Source organism: Pelobates fuscus, chromosome 5 (assembly GCF_036172605.1).
Source record: "Pelobates fuscus isolate aPelFus1 chromosome 5, aPelFus1.pri, whole genome shotgun sequence".
Classification (NCBI taxonomy): Eukaryota; Metazoa; Chordata; class Amphibia; order Anura; family Pelobatidae; genus Pelobates; species Pelobates fuscus.
Window position 1 is genome coordinate 92,428,457 of NC_086321.1, and position 15,401 is coordinate 92,443,857.

Consider the following 15,401-nt stretch of genomic DNA (forward strand, 5'->3'; position numbering starts at 1 on the left):
CCTGCAATCCATGAACAAGTTTAGTAGCCCTTCTTTGAACTCTCTCTAAGGTATCAATATCCTTCTGAAGATATGGTCTCCAGTACTGTGTACAGTACTCCAAGTGAGGTCTCACCAGTGTTCTGTACAATGGCATGAGCACTTCCCTCTTTCTACTGCTAATACCTCTCCCTATACAACCAAGCATTCTGCTAGCATTTCCTGCTGCTCTATTACATTGTCTGCCTACCTTTAAGTCCTCAGAAATAATCACCCCTAAATCCCTTTCCTCAGATGTTGAGGTTAGGACTCTATCAAATATTCTGTACTCTGCCCTTGGGTTTTTACGTCCAAGATGCATTATCTTGCACTTATCCACATTAAATGTCAGTTGCCACAACTCTGACCATTTTTCTAGTTTACCTAAATCATTTGCCATTTGGCTTATCCCTCCTGGAACATCAACCCTGTTACATATCTTAGTATCATCCGCAAAAAGACACACCTTACCATCAAGACCTTCTGCAATATCACTAATAAAAATATTAAAGAGAATGGGTCCAAGTACGGATCCCTGAGGTACCCCACTGGTTACAAGCCCAAGCTGCGAATATACTCCATTGACTACAACCCTCTGTTGCCTGTCACTCAGCCACTGCCTTACCCATTCAACAATATTGGAATCCAAACTCAAAGATTGCAGTTTATTGATAAGCCTTCTATGTGCAACAGTGTCAAAAGCCTTACTGAAATCTAGGTAAGCAATGTCTACTGCACCACCCGTATCTATAATTTTAGTTACCCAATCAAAAAAATCAATAAGATTAGTTTGGCATGATCTCCCTGAAGTAAACCCATGTTGTCTCTGATCTTGAAATCCATGTGTTTTTAGATGTTCAACAATCCTATCCTTTAACATGGTTTCCATCACTTTCCCCACTACTGAAGTAAGGCTTACTGGCCTATAGTTGCCCGACTCCTCCCTACTACCTTTCTTGTGAATGGGCACAACATTCGCTAACTTCCAATCTTCTGGGACTACTCCTGTTAACAATGATTGGTTAAATAAATCTGTTAATGGTTTTGCTAGTACACCACTAAGCTCTTTTAATCGCTTTGGGTGTATTCCATCAGGTCCCATTGACTTATTTGTCTTTACTTTTGACAGTTGAAATAGAACCTCTTCCTCTGTAAACTCACGTGTAATAAATGACTCATTTATCCTTTTTTTTAACAGAGGTCCCTTTCCTTCATTTTCAGCTGTAAATACCGAACAAAAATATTCATTGAGGCAGTCAGCTAGACCTTTATCCTCATCTACATACCTTCCTTCTTTTGTTTTTAATCTAACTAATCCTTGTTTTACTTTTCTTTTCTCATTTATGTATCTAAAAAAAGTTTTGTCCCCCTTTTTTACTGACTGTGCTATTTTCTCTTCTGTGTGTGATTTGGAAGCTCTTATAACTTGCTTAGCCTCTTTCTGCCTAATCTTATAGGTCATTCTGTCTTCCTCACTCTGGGTTTTTTTTATAATTACTAAATGCTAACTTTTTGTTTTTTACTATTTTGGCCACATCTGCGGAGTACCACAGTGGTTTCTTGAATTTTTTGCTTTTACTGACAAGCCTAATGCAATTTTCTGTTGCCTTCAGTAGTGCAGCTTTTAAATAATCCCATTTATTTTGGACTCCATTTAAGTTGCTCCAGTCTGATAATGACTCCTTTACACATATTCTAATTTTAGAAAAGTCTGTTTTTCTAAAGTCTAAAACTTTTGTTTTTGTGTGGTGTGACTCAGTCACTGTTCTTATATTAAACCACACTGACTGATGATCACTGGATCCTAAACTTTCACCTACAGTAATATCTGATACCAAATCTCCATTTGTTAACACTAAATCTAGTATGACCTCTTTACGAGTTGGCTCCTCAACGACTTATTGAGACAATCCCAGTAGGGAGTTTAGAATATGTGTGCTTCTGGCACAAGTAGCTATTTTTGTTTTCCAATTCACATCAGGAAGATTAAAGTCACCCATGGTGATAACTTCCCCCTTCATTGTCATTTTAGCTATTTCTTCAACTAGTAGATTATCTAACTCTTCAATTTGTCCTGGGGGCCTATAAATCACACCTACACGAACTACTGTGTGATTACCAAATTCTAACGTAACCCAAATGGACTCTATGTTCGTCTCACTAACCTTTATTAGGCTAGATTTTATGCTATCCTTCACATACAGGGCCACCCCTCCCCCTTTCTTGCCTTCCCTGTCTTTTCTATATAAAGAGTACCCTGGTATTGCTATGTCCCAGTCATTTTTTTCATTATACCATGTCTCAGTAACAGTGACTAAATCTACACTATCAGTTGCCATTATTGCCACAAGTTCATGGATCTTATTCCCTAAACTGCGAGCATTTGTAGACATGACTCTAAGCTTATCATTTTTTAACACACTTGCTACAGGCACCTTCTGTCCTTGTTTTGGGGGACAATTGGATTGATGTTTTATCACCCTTTTGCCCCCCCTCCTAGTTTAAATACATCTTAGCAAAACCTCTGAACTGCTCACTGAGAACATTTGTTCCCTTTTGAGAAAGATGCAAACCATCTTTTTTGTACAGTTTATTTCCATTCCAAACAGAGCTACCATGAGCAATAAAGCCAAATCCTTGCTCCCGACACCATTCACCAAGCCACAAGTTAAAGTCCCTAATACGCATCCGCCTGTCATTCTGAGTGTTATGCACAGGCAGAACTTCAGAGAATGACAGTGTGGAAGCAACCTGCCGTATATCATTGGCAAAAACACTAAAAACTTCCTTAACCTCTGAAACCTCATTGCAAGCCAAGTCAGTTGTCCCTAAATGGACAAGTACATCCAATTCACCTTCCTGCTTTGCTTGCTTAACAATATTACAGATACGTCTCCTGTCTCTGTGAGCAGTAGCTCAGGGAAGACACCTCACAAGACCACCATTGTCCATCTCCACACCTCTTATGATGGAATCCCCCAACAACAACTGCTTTCTATTAGGCCTCATCATAGTCTTCAAGCCTCTCTGCACAACACCACTAGCCTCAGTGCCTCTTTCCACAACACCTCTAGCCTCAGTGCCTCTCTCCACAACACCTCTAGCCTCAGTGCCTCTCTCCACAACACCACTAGCCTCAGTGTCTCTCTGCACAACACCACTAGCCTCAGTGTCTCTCTGCACAACACCACTAGCCTCAGTGCCTCTCTGCACAACACCACTAGCCTCAGTGCCTCTCTGCACAACACCACTAGCCTCAGTGCCTCTCTGCACAACACCACTAGCCTCAGTGCCTCTCTGCACAACACCACTAGCCTCAGTGCCTCTCTGCACAACACCACTAGCCTCAGTGCCTCTCTGCACAACACCACTAGCCTCAGTGCCTCTCTGCACAACACCACTAGCCTCAGTGCCTCTCTGCACAACACCACTAACCTCAGTGCCTCTCTGCACAACACCACTAGCCTCAGTGCCTCTCTGCACAACACCACTAGCCTCAGTGCCTCTCTGCACAACACCACTAGCCTCAGTGCCTCTCTGCACAACACCACTAGCCTCAGTGCCTCTCTGCACAACACCACTAGCCTCAGTGCCTCTCTGCACAACACCACTAGCCTCAGTGCCTCTCTGCACAACACCACTAGCCTCAGTGCCTGTCTCCATGACACCATTACACTCTGAAAGTGCAGAAAATGAATTATGTAGAACAACAGACTGTGCAATATGCCTTTTATCCACAACTCTAAGTCTACCAGATCCTACAGTAATCCATCTGCCATTCCTAGTATGTCTCTGTGGCAGTGGCTTTGCAGCAGTTCCAGCCTGAGTTTGTTTACCAGATAGTTTACAAATCTCAGACTTCAAAAATACAATCTCCTGCCGCAAGATAGAGAACTGTCTACAGATTAGACAACAACTAAACCTCCAAAAAGTGGAACGCGAAGCGTCTTCAGAGCAACAAGTAATAAGCTGTCAGAAGGGCAATCGTAACCCTCTGAAATCCATGGATGGATTATAAACGAAGACAAGTCAGTTAACCCCATGTCGTTCTATCCTTTTTCTGGGTCTCATTTTAGACTCTATTCAAATTAAGAGTTTACTTTCAGATGAGAAGATACACAAGATAAGGCCACAATTATCAGTTTGCAAAAGTAAAAGTGTTGCACTGTAAGAGAAGCTATGAGACTTCTGGGTCTGTTCACTGCCACAATTCTAGCTGTAAACTGGGCCAAGACACATATATGAGCCTATTGCAGAGGAATATCCTCTCATCCTGGGACAGGAAAGCTACATCCCTAGACCAGTCCATAAATTTGAGCTCTTCGGCTCGACTAAGCTTCCATTGGTGGATGACTTCAGGTCTTTCTTTCCGACTCAAGATTTTCGTTCTGGTAACAGACGCATCAAATATCGGATGGGGTGCTCACATGAGTTCAAAGCTGACAGAAGGTATTTGGAACCTGCAAGATGCAAGGATGTCTTCGAACTTCTGGGAACTTAGTCATCTGGTTGGCACTACTCGCATTCAAAAGGCATCTGATTGGCCATCACACTCAGATAAGGTCAGACAATTCTACCGCAGTAGCCTATGTGAACCGTCAAGGGGGGAACTCCTCTGGAACAGTTATGCTCCAATATAATGCGTTGGTCAGAAATAAACTTATCTGTATCTGCAGTTCACAAAAAGGGAGAAAGAGAGACTCTCAGCAGGAATCATGTGGAACAAGGAGATTGGTCTCTTTCTCCTCTGATTTTTCCGGAAATTATAGAGAATTTCGGTCTTCCAGTGATGGATCTCATGGCTCCCAAGGAAAACAAGAAGACTGCCTGACCTGCTTCCAAACATTCAATGGACAAGCCCGACTTCCTGGATGTGATGTTGATTTGAGTGGGATTTTCCACTGGCTTATATCTTCCCTCCTGTTATCCTCATCCCACGTATTCTACAAAAAAATCGTCCAGGACAAGTCAAAGATGATGATAGCAATACTTCCCTTCTGGCTTTGAAGAAGATGGTTCTCTGTTCTACTGCACCTATCCAACAAGAGGTTTTGGAAACGTCCTATGTCAGAGAAAATTCTGGAACACTAAGCTGGTTCCGCTTCACACCCTTCAAACGTTCCAATTAAAGGCCTGGTATCTGAACACCAGATCCTGAGATCTAGGGGACTCGGTCCTGAAGTAGTGGATATCCTATAAGCAGCTAAAAAAGACACAACTTCTTCAGTTTACACTAGAATTTGGAAAAAAGTTCTACTCTTTGCTATAATGTGAGGGTCAATCCCCTTTCGGCTTTAGTTCCTCAGATTTTGAAATTTCTGCAATTGGGGTTTGCTAGATGCCTTTAACCTGCTACTCTGAAGGTCCACATCTCTATTAGTTTTTTCAGTATTCGAAAATTGACATTGGATGCTTTTATTTCCAGATTTTTTTAGAGCACTTTCTAGACTCCTTCCTACCATCAGGGAATTGGTTCCCCCTTGGGATTTAAATATTGTCCTCTCGGCTCTTTGTGAGGCACCGTTTGAATCCTTGGAGTATGTCAGTCTGAAGATTCTTACATTGAAGACAGTATTTTTGGTTGCAGTGACGTCTGCTAAATGTCTGGGTATTTTACCTTGATAAGGTGGCCCTGAAACTTCATCCTGTTCTTCCTAAAGTGGCCACCTCAACTAATATAAATCAGGAAATTGTTCTCCCTCCATTTTGCCAGATTCCTTTAGAATGTTGCAAAACGTAAATTCTATTGCCTGGATGTTAAACGCTGCCTACAGTTTTACATGGAAATGTCCAATTCCTGGCAGAGATCAGACAGACTGTTCGTCCTTTTTCAGGGTAAAAATAAAGGTTTCATGGCATCAAAAAGGCTCATTGGCAAGATGAATTAAAGAAGCTATTGTATTAACCTACCGTTCTTCTCATATGTCTCCTCCTATGAATTTAAGTGCTCATTCTACCGGAACTGTTGCTACCTCGTGGGCCTTAAGAGCTTCGGCTTCTTCTTCACAGATTTGCAATGCAAATTGGTCATCTCCACATACCTTCTCCAAACATTATATGTTAGACATACTGGCCTCTGAGGATTCTATTTTTGGGCATAAGGTGTTACAAGCTGTGGTGTAGTGATGTTTCCTGCCCTTGGGGGATTGCTTGTTTGTCCCTGTTGTATTCCACTGCCTCTAATCTGGAGGGGAAAGTTCACATTTTACTTACCGTAAATTCTTTTCCCTTAAGATTAAAGGCAGTGCACATATTTCCCACCCGATTTATTAAAGATATTTTTGCAGTTATTTTGGCTTTTGTATTTACTGGGGTTTTGGGGATTCCAGGTGGTTTTATACCTATAGGAGGAGGAGCCTAGGAGGAATCTCCAGGATTAAAAATGGGTTGCCTGCCTTTCCGACTCAGATTAGAGGAAATCCCTGTTGTAGTGCACTGCCTCTAATCTTAAGGAAAAATAAATTTACGGTAAGTAAAATTTGAGCTTTCAATAAAGTAGCCTTCTCCATGTCCTTACAGTCCTTTACTTAATTTTGAGTTTGAGTTGCCAGCTCCTGTGAAGAAAAGTATAAACTACCACCACCTCTAGGCTTACCTAGACCAGGTAATGCCAGGCTTCTTTCTTGCAGAGTATCTTCTGTTTGTCATAACTCTCTGCAACATAGTGTGCTAATTATGACTTGGTAGTTCCACTCCTGAGATTGGCAGTGTACTGAAAAAATATTCAGTGATGAATATTTTCACTCTGGTTTAGATAGGTAGGTAAAACAGATTGTAGAATTTGGCAGAATTACTTGTTTTACATAATTGCTCCTATGTGGTAGATCTATTTCCAAGTATCTTGAAGACTAAAAATGTGTGCTGTGTGCACAAATATAATCTGAGCAATTGCTTTTGTGCTAAAGCTGTGTATTTACGACTCAATGTGCTGTAAAGCCCAGGCAGGTGAATTTAGAAAGGACATGGCTTATCTTTAATGTGTTTATTCTATTGGTACATTACCTTTGATTGTTTTTTGAACTATCAGCTGACATGTCGATTTCATGAACTGTGTAAAATGCTTTAATGTTTCATGGCATAATATTTAGAGACATGTAACACAGGGCGAAAGAAACAAAAAATCCTCATTGTTTCAGTTGGATAATACTGTATAGAAACTATCTTTTCAGCATAGTGCATTTTGTTCTACATTGTTGTTCAAAAGAGTGGCTTCATGTTGGTTTTCCACACAGATATTTTTGCTTGTTGCCAATTAATCTATTCATTTTGTTTCTTAGATTGACCTGGAAAGCATTTTTGCACTTAACCCTAACCTAGCACCTGATGAGGAAATAGAACCTAACCTGGAAATGCCACCTCCTCCAACACCCACATCTAAAGTGAATAAAATTATCAAGGTTGGTGTTTTATAGTTTAGAATTAAACTTTAAATGTGGTAGGATTTTTATTTCCTTCCCTTAAGCCACCTATGCAAATGTAAGCTGTCAATGTATCACTTTTGTTATTGAAATGTTGCTATGCCCTGAGACTCATAATTAAACTTGGGACATTTTATTTTTCAGAATCGACGTACTGTTGCACCTGTAAAGAATGAAACTCCTGCAAGGGATAATAGAGGTAAAATTTGAATTGGCTCAAATTAGGAAATCACAAAAAACACAGAAAGCATGTCATTCTAATTTGCATTTTCAGTTTAATTTGGAAAAAACACTTTACGCATTCATGTACTAAGCTATTTCAATTGCTTTTGTTTGATTTGTTCATTGCAAACCGCTGAAAATCTGTAAATTTTCAATTGGAGTTGAATAATTTTCAGTGTGTGTGTATAATATATATGTCTGAATATTAAAAAAACATTAAAAAAACAATCAACTGCTTTAAGAATACTTCAAATAAGTAAAATAGATTTTTCAGCTATGTTCAGCATTGTAGTTTAAAGTCTGACAAATTACAATGTGTTCAATTTAGGATTTCAATTCATGATGATCAAGATTTCATAGAATAGAACAGAAGAGGATTAGAAAAACACTATGATTTCTCCACTTTTTTTGTCTTGTGGAGATCATAGTGTCTTTCTAACCACTCCTTTGAACTGTACATCAAACCAAACACTGGATCTCTGTATTGCACTGTCAGTTGCAGAGATATATATATATATATATATATATATATATATATATATATAGAATTTTTTTTTTTTTTTTTTTTTTTTTTTTAATAACGTACAGTTCGCAGATGTTCTCCTGTGCTTTTTGTGTTTTTCTATAAAAAGGCAAATTACAGAAACACATTGCACAACCATACAGATTGCATTGTTATTATTTTACACCGGGTTGTGCCCACAACTTGCTGCTTTGCTGTGAGAGTTTCTCTGTGCCACTGTGTAGTGTGGGGGTTTCAAGTCTCAGGGCAGCACTTGGAAATATGTGTCCTGACCTGTCAGATATTGTTGTATATTAAACTTCTGGTCAGCAGCTGCCCACAATTTAATTAAGCTTTATATTGATAACATGTCAGAGGAGCAGAGTAGATTTTAATGCCTATCCTAACAGTCTCAGCATATCACTACTGGATAGATTTAAATTTTATGATGAGTATACTGAAGAGGGGGGAGGTCTATGGCTGCTTGGGAAAGTCCCATTTTTGTTAAACTGTTCCCAAGCAGTTCAACAAAAAGCTGAAGGAGAGCACTCTTGCCACTGTAAGCACCATACAAACAGCTGAGGTTACAGGGCACCTTTGAATGATGGCAAAACTTACTTCGAATTTATTTCAATTTTTCTAATCTTGTATATCTTCCTTTACAGCAGTTGGTTCCGCCCGTGCACGTCCAAGCCAGCCTATTGAACAGTCAGCCTCTGCACAGCAGAATGGTAGTGTTTCAGATATATCTCCAGATCAACCTGGAAAAAAGGACTTTGGCCCTCCTTGTATGTAACCATAAGTCCGGGATTGATTCATATTATATGTACAAATACATGATCCCACACTTGTAATGGAAGAACGCTTATCATGCTTACCCATTACACAATGTTTTTTAATAACATTCCATAAATGGCCATGTTCCATTTGCCACTGTTTAAGCAGCCATGTACCGGCTGCAGTATCTTCATTTGTGAATTGTCATTGATCAGTATTTTATTATTTTATTAGTCTGCATGTGATGCTTGTAAAATATACATGGGGAAAGCCTTGTTTACTTTTAAATCCTGTCACTTCTGAGGCAGTATCCTTAGAATATTAGCAACAGCTTTTTCACAGTATTATGTCAGTCACATCAATCATCCATAAAGTACCATTTACCTAGTGTGTTTGCATATTCTTCCAAATGAGTGGCTTTGTGTAATTGGAGTGAACAATGTATTTTAGTTCACATGAAACTGGTCATGAGAGTTTGTGGTGTTCAGCTATACCTAGAATAACATTTGTGACTGCCTATTAACATTTCAGCTATAGCATCATCGCAAATACATTTATTTAATACAGGCCTGAAGTGACAGTGTTTGAAGGTAAATAAAGTTTTTTTTATTTTCTTTATGTTGACTCTTAACTCTTTATATTTATTAACTTTGCATTCATAATGGCTTTCCTCATTATTCCGTGCTTTAATATTTCTTGCTTGGATAACATCTATTATTATTGGTTAACATTTTTGCTGCCTTTTATACTTATCATGCGCACTGTGGTGATTTATTTTTTGTGGCATGAGTAGCAGGTGACTTTTCTTGTTTTCATACTTATGAACCTTGATGTTTGTTTGTGTTTTTATTTATTTTATTAGGTAGTACAATAAGGAAGCCACGAGCGATATAGTTGTCACATAATTATTTAAATTTTCTGCAGTTAAGTTTCCACTCCAGATTTACAGGGTGCTGGGGCATTTGTAAAGTGAAAGTAGGTTTGTATTCCGAACTTTAACGTTAAACTGCAGCTGCCGATCCTCCCCTGTCTGAGATCATCATTGCTGATGATCTCAGCAAGTTCAATGCTTGCCATTTGGGGTTAGTTTTCATGTGTGGCAATAGCCATGCTACACTGATGTGCATTGGATCAGCGCACGTCTATAGGAAGAATTTTGCGTGCAGATGCTGAACGGTGCAAAGATTAAAGGACTGCACCAGGAAGCCCCCTTAGTGGCTGTCATACAGCCACTAGAGGTTACCGTAGGAAGCAATACTTCCACTACCTTTTCTTAGAGCGCAGTAATGGTTCTGGTATTTAGTGCCCCTTTAATCTTATTGCATTGTGTTTTTAGTTTTACTTACATGCCAGATATATAAATTAGCACTTGCTGCCTTATACTTGTAGTTCTTGCATGCATGTAAAATTGCTGCCTAGGCATTCCAGGAGACGGAATTTCAGCAATACCGAAGCTCAGTGGAGATAGGTAAGTTTTGTTGTATTTGGCAGGGGAGTTGTCCTAAATAAATAATACAAATAATTCTGATTCATTCATGACACTGGTAAATGCTGAAATAGTGATTACTGTTGTGAAGGAACAAGGAATTGACACTTTCCTATAGGTAAATGTTTCTCTTTTAAGGATTACTATAGGGTCATGAACACAAACATGTATCCCTGACCCTATAGTGAAAACCCACTATTTAGCATTTAGCTGAAAAGGCAGTGTTTACATGAAAATGCCTGAAGGGAGCTATTATACTCACCAGAACTACTACATTAAGCTGTAGTTGTTCTGGTGACTATATAGTGTCCCTTTAAGGTGTGTATAAGTTAATAATGGGGTGACAAATGATGTTGGACGGGATGACTATTCAGTTGTTGAACTGCAGGTCCTTTAATCATTCTCCTGCCTAATTTGATACAACATAGCTGAACGCCTGCTATAGTGAGTATGATGTCAAGAGTACCCTGGCCTGGTTCCTGGTAATGGAGCAAACAAATTGGTATAATTTGCCCTTTTATCTGGGTCCCTGCATGGCTTCAAGGTTCTCTCTCTCCCCCTGCTCTATTCCAATGAAACTGCACACTGCATGAAAAAAAAGTGTACATAATTGCTATTTGCCAGGAATCACGTTCTGGCTAGCTAATGACACCCATATGACACTGGCAGAGGTTGAGTTACACTCTGAAACACTACTCTTACAGACTCCAGGCATTATTATTGTTCAAGCCACTGCATGGTCATGCAAGCCAAATGCGAATTGCATATTAATCGGAGTTAAATATTTACTAGAATACCCTGTATTGTGTAGATGTGTATCTTTTTTTTTTTTTCCACTAGACTGCTACTTAGAGATGATTGTAGTTTTGGTCAGCAAGAAATTTGAAATAGAATTTAAAATTTGAATATTTAACCTGAAATGGCAAAACTGTGGATGAGTTGTATAATTTTTGTAACTTCTCTCTTTTGGTCTGTATCTTGCTATTCATTTTAGAGTTTTCTACAATTCACCTGTGAATAAACTCCTGTAAAATATAGAAACAGTAATATGAATTTGATCAGAATAGATTTCCACGTGTAAATAGAAAATTGGGTTCATGTTTATGTGCACTGTATTGTGCACATTTTTGACGCCACTGTCACTTTTTCAAATGCTACAAAATGTTCCTTTACACCCACAATACAGATTAACAGCACACACAAACATTTAAACTTACTTAAAATCACCTATTCTAGCAAACAAATAGAATAGAAAGGGGATTTGATTACACCATCTGACTATATTGTGTTAAGGCTATCACAATGGTGCGTACTACTCCAATATGCTAACTGCAATGCATACTGCTTAAATAGGCCCTGTCACCAATGATACACTTTATCTAATCTGCTTCCATATTTGATAACTGCGCCCAGATATTGAGATTAGGCGCAAGGAAGAAATGATAAACAGAAAGGAAAATCTCAAGGGGAGGTATTAGTCATTAAAATGCAGGGGGCATAAAAATTAAAGCAAAGTTGAAAAGAAAGTTTGAAGGGGCTGCTGTTAAACTGCTTCCAGAGACTTTCCTCAAATGTATGCTTTCTTGTAGTCCTCTCCAAAGGGCACCTCAAGTGGATGTGGAGAGTGTTCAGCCCAAAAATCTGGTTTGAATTCTAAATCGCACGTGGCCTGTTTATCTAACATGTTCAAATTTAGTGTTGGACCCACCAATATTATGGTACTGTGACATAGTGGGGTTAACACCATATGGACCATATGGTGTACCCAAATATTCTTGAATTGTCTTTAGCAATGGGTATGTTGAGGAAATCTTTAACAAAAAAAACTTTGTGTGTCTCCTTAATGTACTTTCTTTTCCCAAAGTTGTTAACCATGACTAATACTTGTGCTAGGTTTTTTTTTTTTTACTTTTTTCTCTATCGCTATCTCTAACAGTCATAGGGTTAAGCTTAAAAAAAAAAATCAATGCGCTCTAACTTGGTAAACTTTTTTTATTTTTATTTTTTTTAATGTACATTTAAGCACGGAGAAAATCAAACTGTGTGAAAGAAGTTGAAAAGTTGCAAGAAAAACGAGAAAAGAGGAGGTTACAGCAGCAAGAATTGAGAGAGAAAAGGGCACAGGTGTGTGAACTTGACAGATTCATGTTTCAGTGTCCCATTTCATTGTCAAACTTTCATGTAACTTTCTCAGTTTTGTCTGCTAACCTATTCCTAAATCCATAGGAAGTTGATACTACAAATCCAAATTACGAAATAATGTGTATGATTCGAGATTTTCGAGGAAGTTTGGATTATCGACCTTTAACAACAACGGATCCTGTAAGTTGAATATTTGATGTATGTTTTAGTATAGAAAAAAATTACATCTGTTTTGATTTAGTTAGCGTTCAGCAGACACCAAATACTTTTATTTTCCTTTCCAATGTCCTAAAAGACAAAATTGAATATACATTTATAAGAAAGACCTTTTTTGTTTGGTTTGTTTTTTTAACAGTGTTCATCATAATATAGGTCACTTTTACATAGGTACAGTAATTGAGGTCTTTTATTTTGTAAACTGCAGACAGACTGCTAAATGGTAAATCTATTTAAAATGCTAAAACCTCTCAAGTAGCACCATTCTTTAGTTTTGTAAATCTCTATATTAACACTTTTTAAAACATTTTGTAAAGCGATTGTTCTAAAATGTAATAAATGTCTTTAAATTAACAGATTGATGAACATCGAATATGTGTATGTGTAAGAAAACGTCCTCTTAATAAGAAAGGTAACATTCCATGTAGATGAATGGATACTGCAGATAAAAAAATTAATAAATTAAGAACCATTGATGAAAGATTGAAACCTAATCCATTAGTAACCTTAAAATCTTTATGTGCAAAATGGCTTGATATTTTATATAAACTAAAAGTTCATATTTATAAGTAAGCAGCATCACCTGTAGATGTGGTGTTTTCTAAAGGAAACCGTTATAGCTCTAAAGCAGAACTCAAAATTTCAAGTCAAACGTTGCTATACAGGCCTAAAAAGTTACTTGCCAAAGCGAGCCCGAAGGGTCCATGGCAATCTAACCAGGGTTGAATATCTGCTCACTAGGGCTGAGTTTCTACCTGCTTGAGGGCAAGTAGAAAATGTAAGCCCTGCTAATATGGTATTAGAGGATGCAATGGATATCAGTCCACATGCCCACACAAAACTGATCAGATTCCTTTAAATATATGCGCTCAAATTTTATATTTATCTATGCCATGACACAATGCCAAGATTCCTATTCAGATTTCATGTTAATATTTTATATTGTTGCTGGTTAATTTTAATAAGATATATTGAGTAACTATTTTACTGAACACTGTCAGAAATTTTTTAATATTTTAATATAATCCTTCCATTATACTATACCATTACATTATTTTATTTTTTTAGTCATGTAACTTTTAAAGAAATTACTTGCCTAACTTTCTAAATCTAACTTTCTGACAGCTGTCTTTATGTGCCTTCATTTGGATTGTCTGTTGTCTCACCCTCTACTTACTATTTTGCTATTGTCCATTGCTTTTTTTATTTTATTTTAATTTTTCCCAAAATTGCATGACTGAAAATGTTGGAGGCATATTCAGCACTCTATTTTGTAAAGCAACGGACAGTTGCAAAGCATTGGGTTGGGTAACTGGCAATCCAACTGAAGTTGCTTAAAGATGGCTGTCTGAAAGTGGAAGTTGGAAAGGAGGGCAAGTGATTTTCTTTTATTTTTAAATATAAATATATAAATGAAGCAGTTTTGGTGTGTAGATTATGTTCCCGCTCTGCCATTTAGGAGTTAAATTACTATTGTTTCTGTTTATGCAGCCCTAAGAACACCTCCCCTTGCTGTGACTTACACAGCGTGCATGAAAGAGTGGCTTCATTTTTAATTAGATGTTAAATCTTACTTTATTTATTTAATTTTTTTTTTTTTTTTTTAAGTTGAACTTTTTTTGCACACAGGATGAGCAATAAAGGAAGTTTAAACATTAGATATCTCTGCACCGTAAATGTATAGGGAAATTACATGCCGGAGAGGTGTGAGTAAGGCTGCATGAACAAAGTAATTTAATCCTAAATTGCATAAGTTTGAGCATTTAGAGTGCAGGGGCATGAGCTATATACCAAAACCACTCCGTTTAGCCAAAGTTGTTTTGCTTGTAGAGTTGGTTTTATTAATAAAATATTAATAAAACAATACATTAAAACATAAGGGTTATATTAAAACATGTTAATGATCGCGTTCTTTTAATTTGCATGAAATGTAGCTCATTATCCACACTTCTTTGATTTGTTTGATTTAACTTGACTAAAGCGAGCTTAAAGGACCACTATAGTGCCAGGAAAACATATTCGTTTTCCTGGCACTATAGTGCCCTGAGGGTGCCCCCACCATCAGGGACCCCCTCCCGCCTGGCTGGATGGAGAGGAAGGGGTTAAACTTACCTCTTTTTCCAGAGCCGGGCGGGGAGCTCTCCTCTTCTCAGCCTCCTCGGCTGTATGCGCATGCGCGGCAGGAGCCGCGTGCGCATTCAGCCGGTCTCATATGAAAGCATTTACAATGCTTTCCTGTGGACGCTTGCGTCTTCTCGCTGTGATTTTCAGAGGCTGGCTTAACCCTAATATTAACATAGCAGTTTCTCTGAAACTATGTTTATATAAAAAAGGGTTAACCCTAGCTGGACCAGGCACCCAGACCACCTCATTAAGCTGAAGTTATCTGGGTGCCTATAGTGGTCATTTAATCAGGATCCCATCCCCCCACCCTATTTTATTCAGATTAGTTTTTGGCATGATTGATTTTTATTATCCTTAAAGCGGCACGGTCATGCTGAACTTAGTTGACAGTTTAACGTCTTGAGATAGATTGGTGCCCAAAGGCCCCCTTGCACTATAACAAATTCATTCTGATGCAGTTGTTATGGTGCCAAGAGTGTTAATTGAATAATTACTA

At 38.2% G+C, this 15,401-nt stretch overlaps 1 protein-coding gene across 4 annotated transcripts in view; it reads left to right on the forward strand.

The window, feature by feature from the left end:
- KIF2A (kinesin family member 2A) overlaps positions 1-15,401 on the forward strand; it is a 66,892-nt gene that overhangs the window by 18,576 nt on the left and 32,915 nt on the right. For 2 of the 4 annotated variants that reach the window (XM_063454052.1, XM_063454054.1), the window contains exons 3-8: positions 7,296-7,415; positions 7,581-7,635; positions 8,826-8,948; positions 12,447-12,547; positions 12,650-12,745; positions 13,139-13,193. In XM_063454052.1, coding sequence (XP_063310122.1) covers positions 7,296-7,415; positions 7,581-7,635; positions 8,826-8,948; positions 12,447-12,547; positions 12,650-12,745; positions 13,139-13,193 — 550 coding nt within the window. The remainder of the gene's footprint in view (positions 1-7,295; positions 7,416-7,580; positions 7,636-8,825; positions 8,949-12,446; positions 12,548-12,649; positions 12,746-13,138; positions 13,194-15,401) is intronic. The other 2 variants (XM_063454053.1, XM_063454056.1) reach the window with 1 other exon arrangement.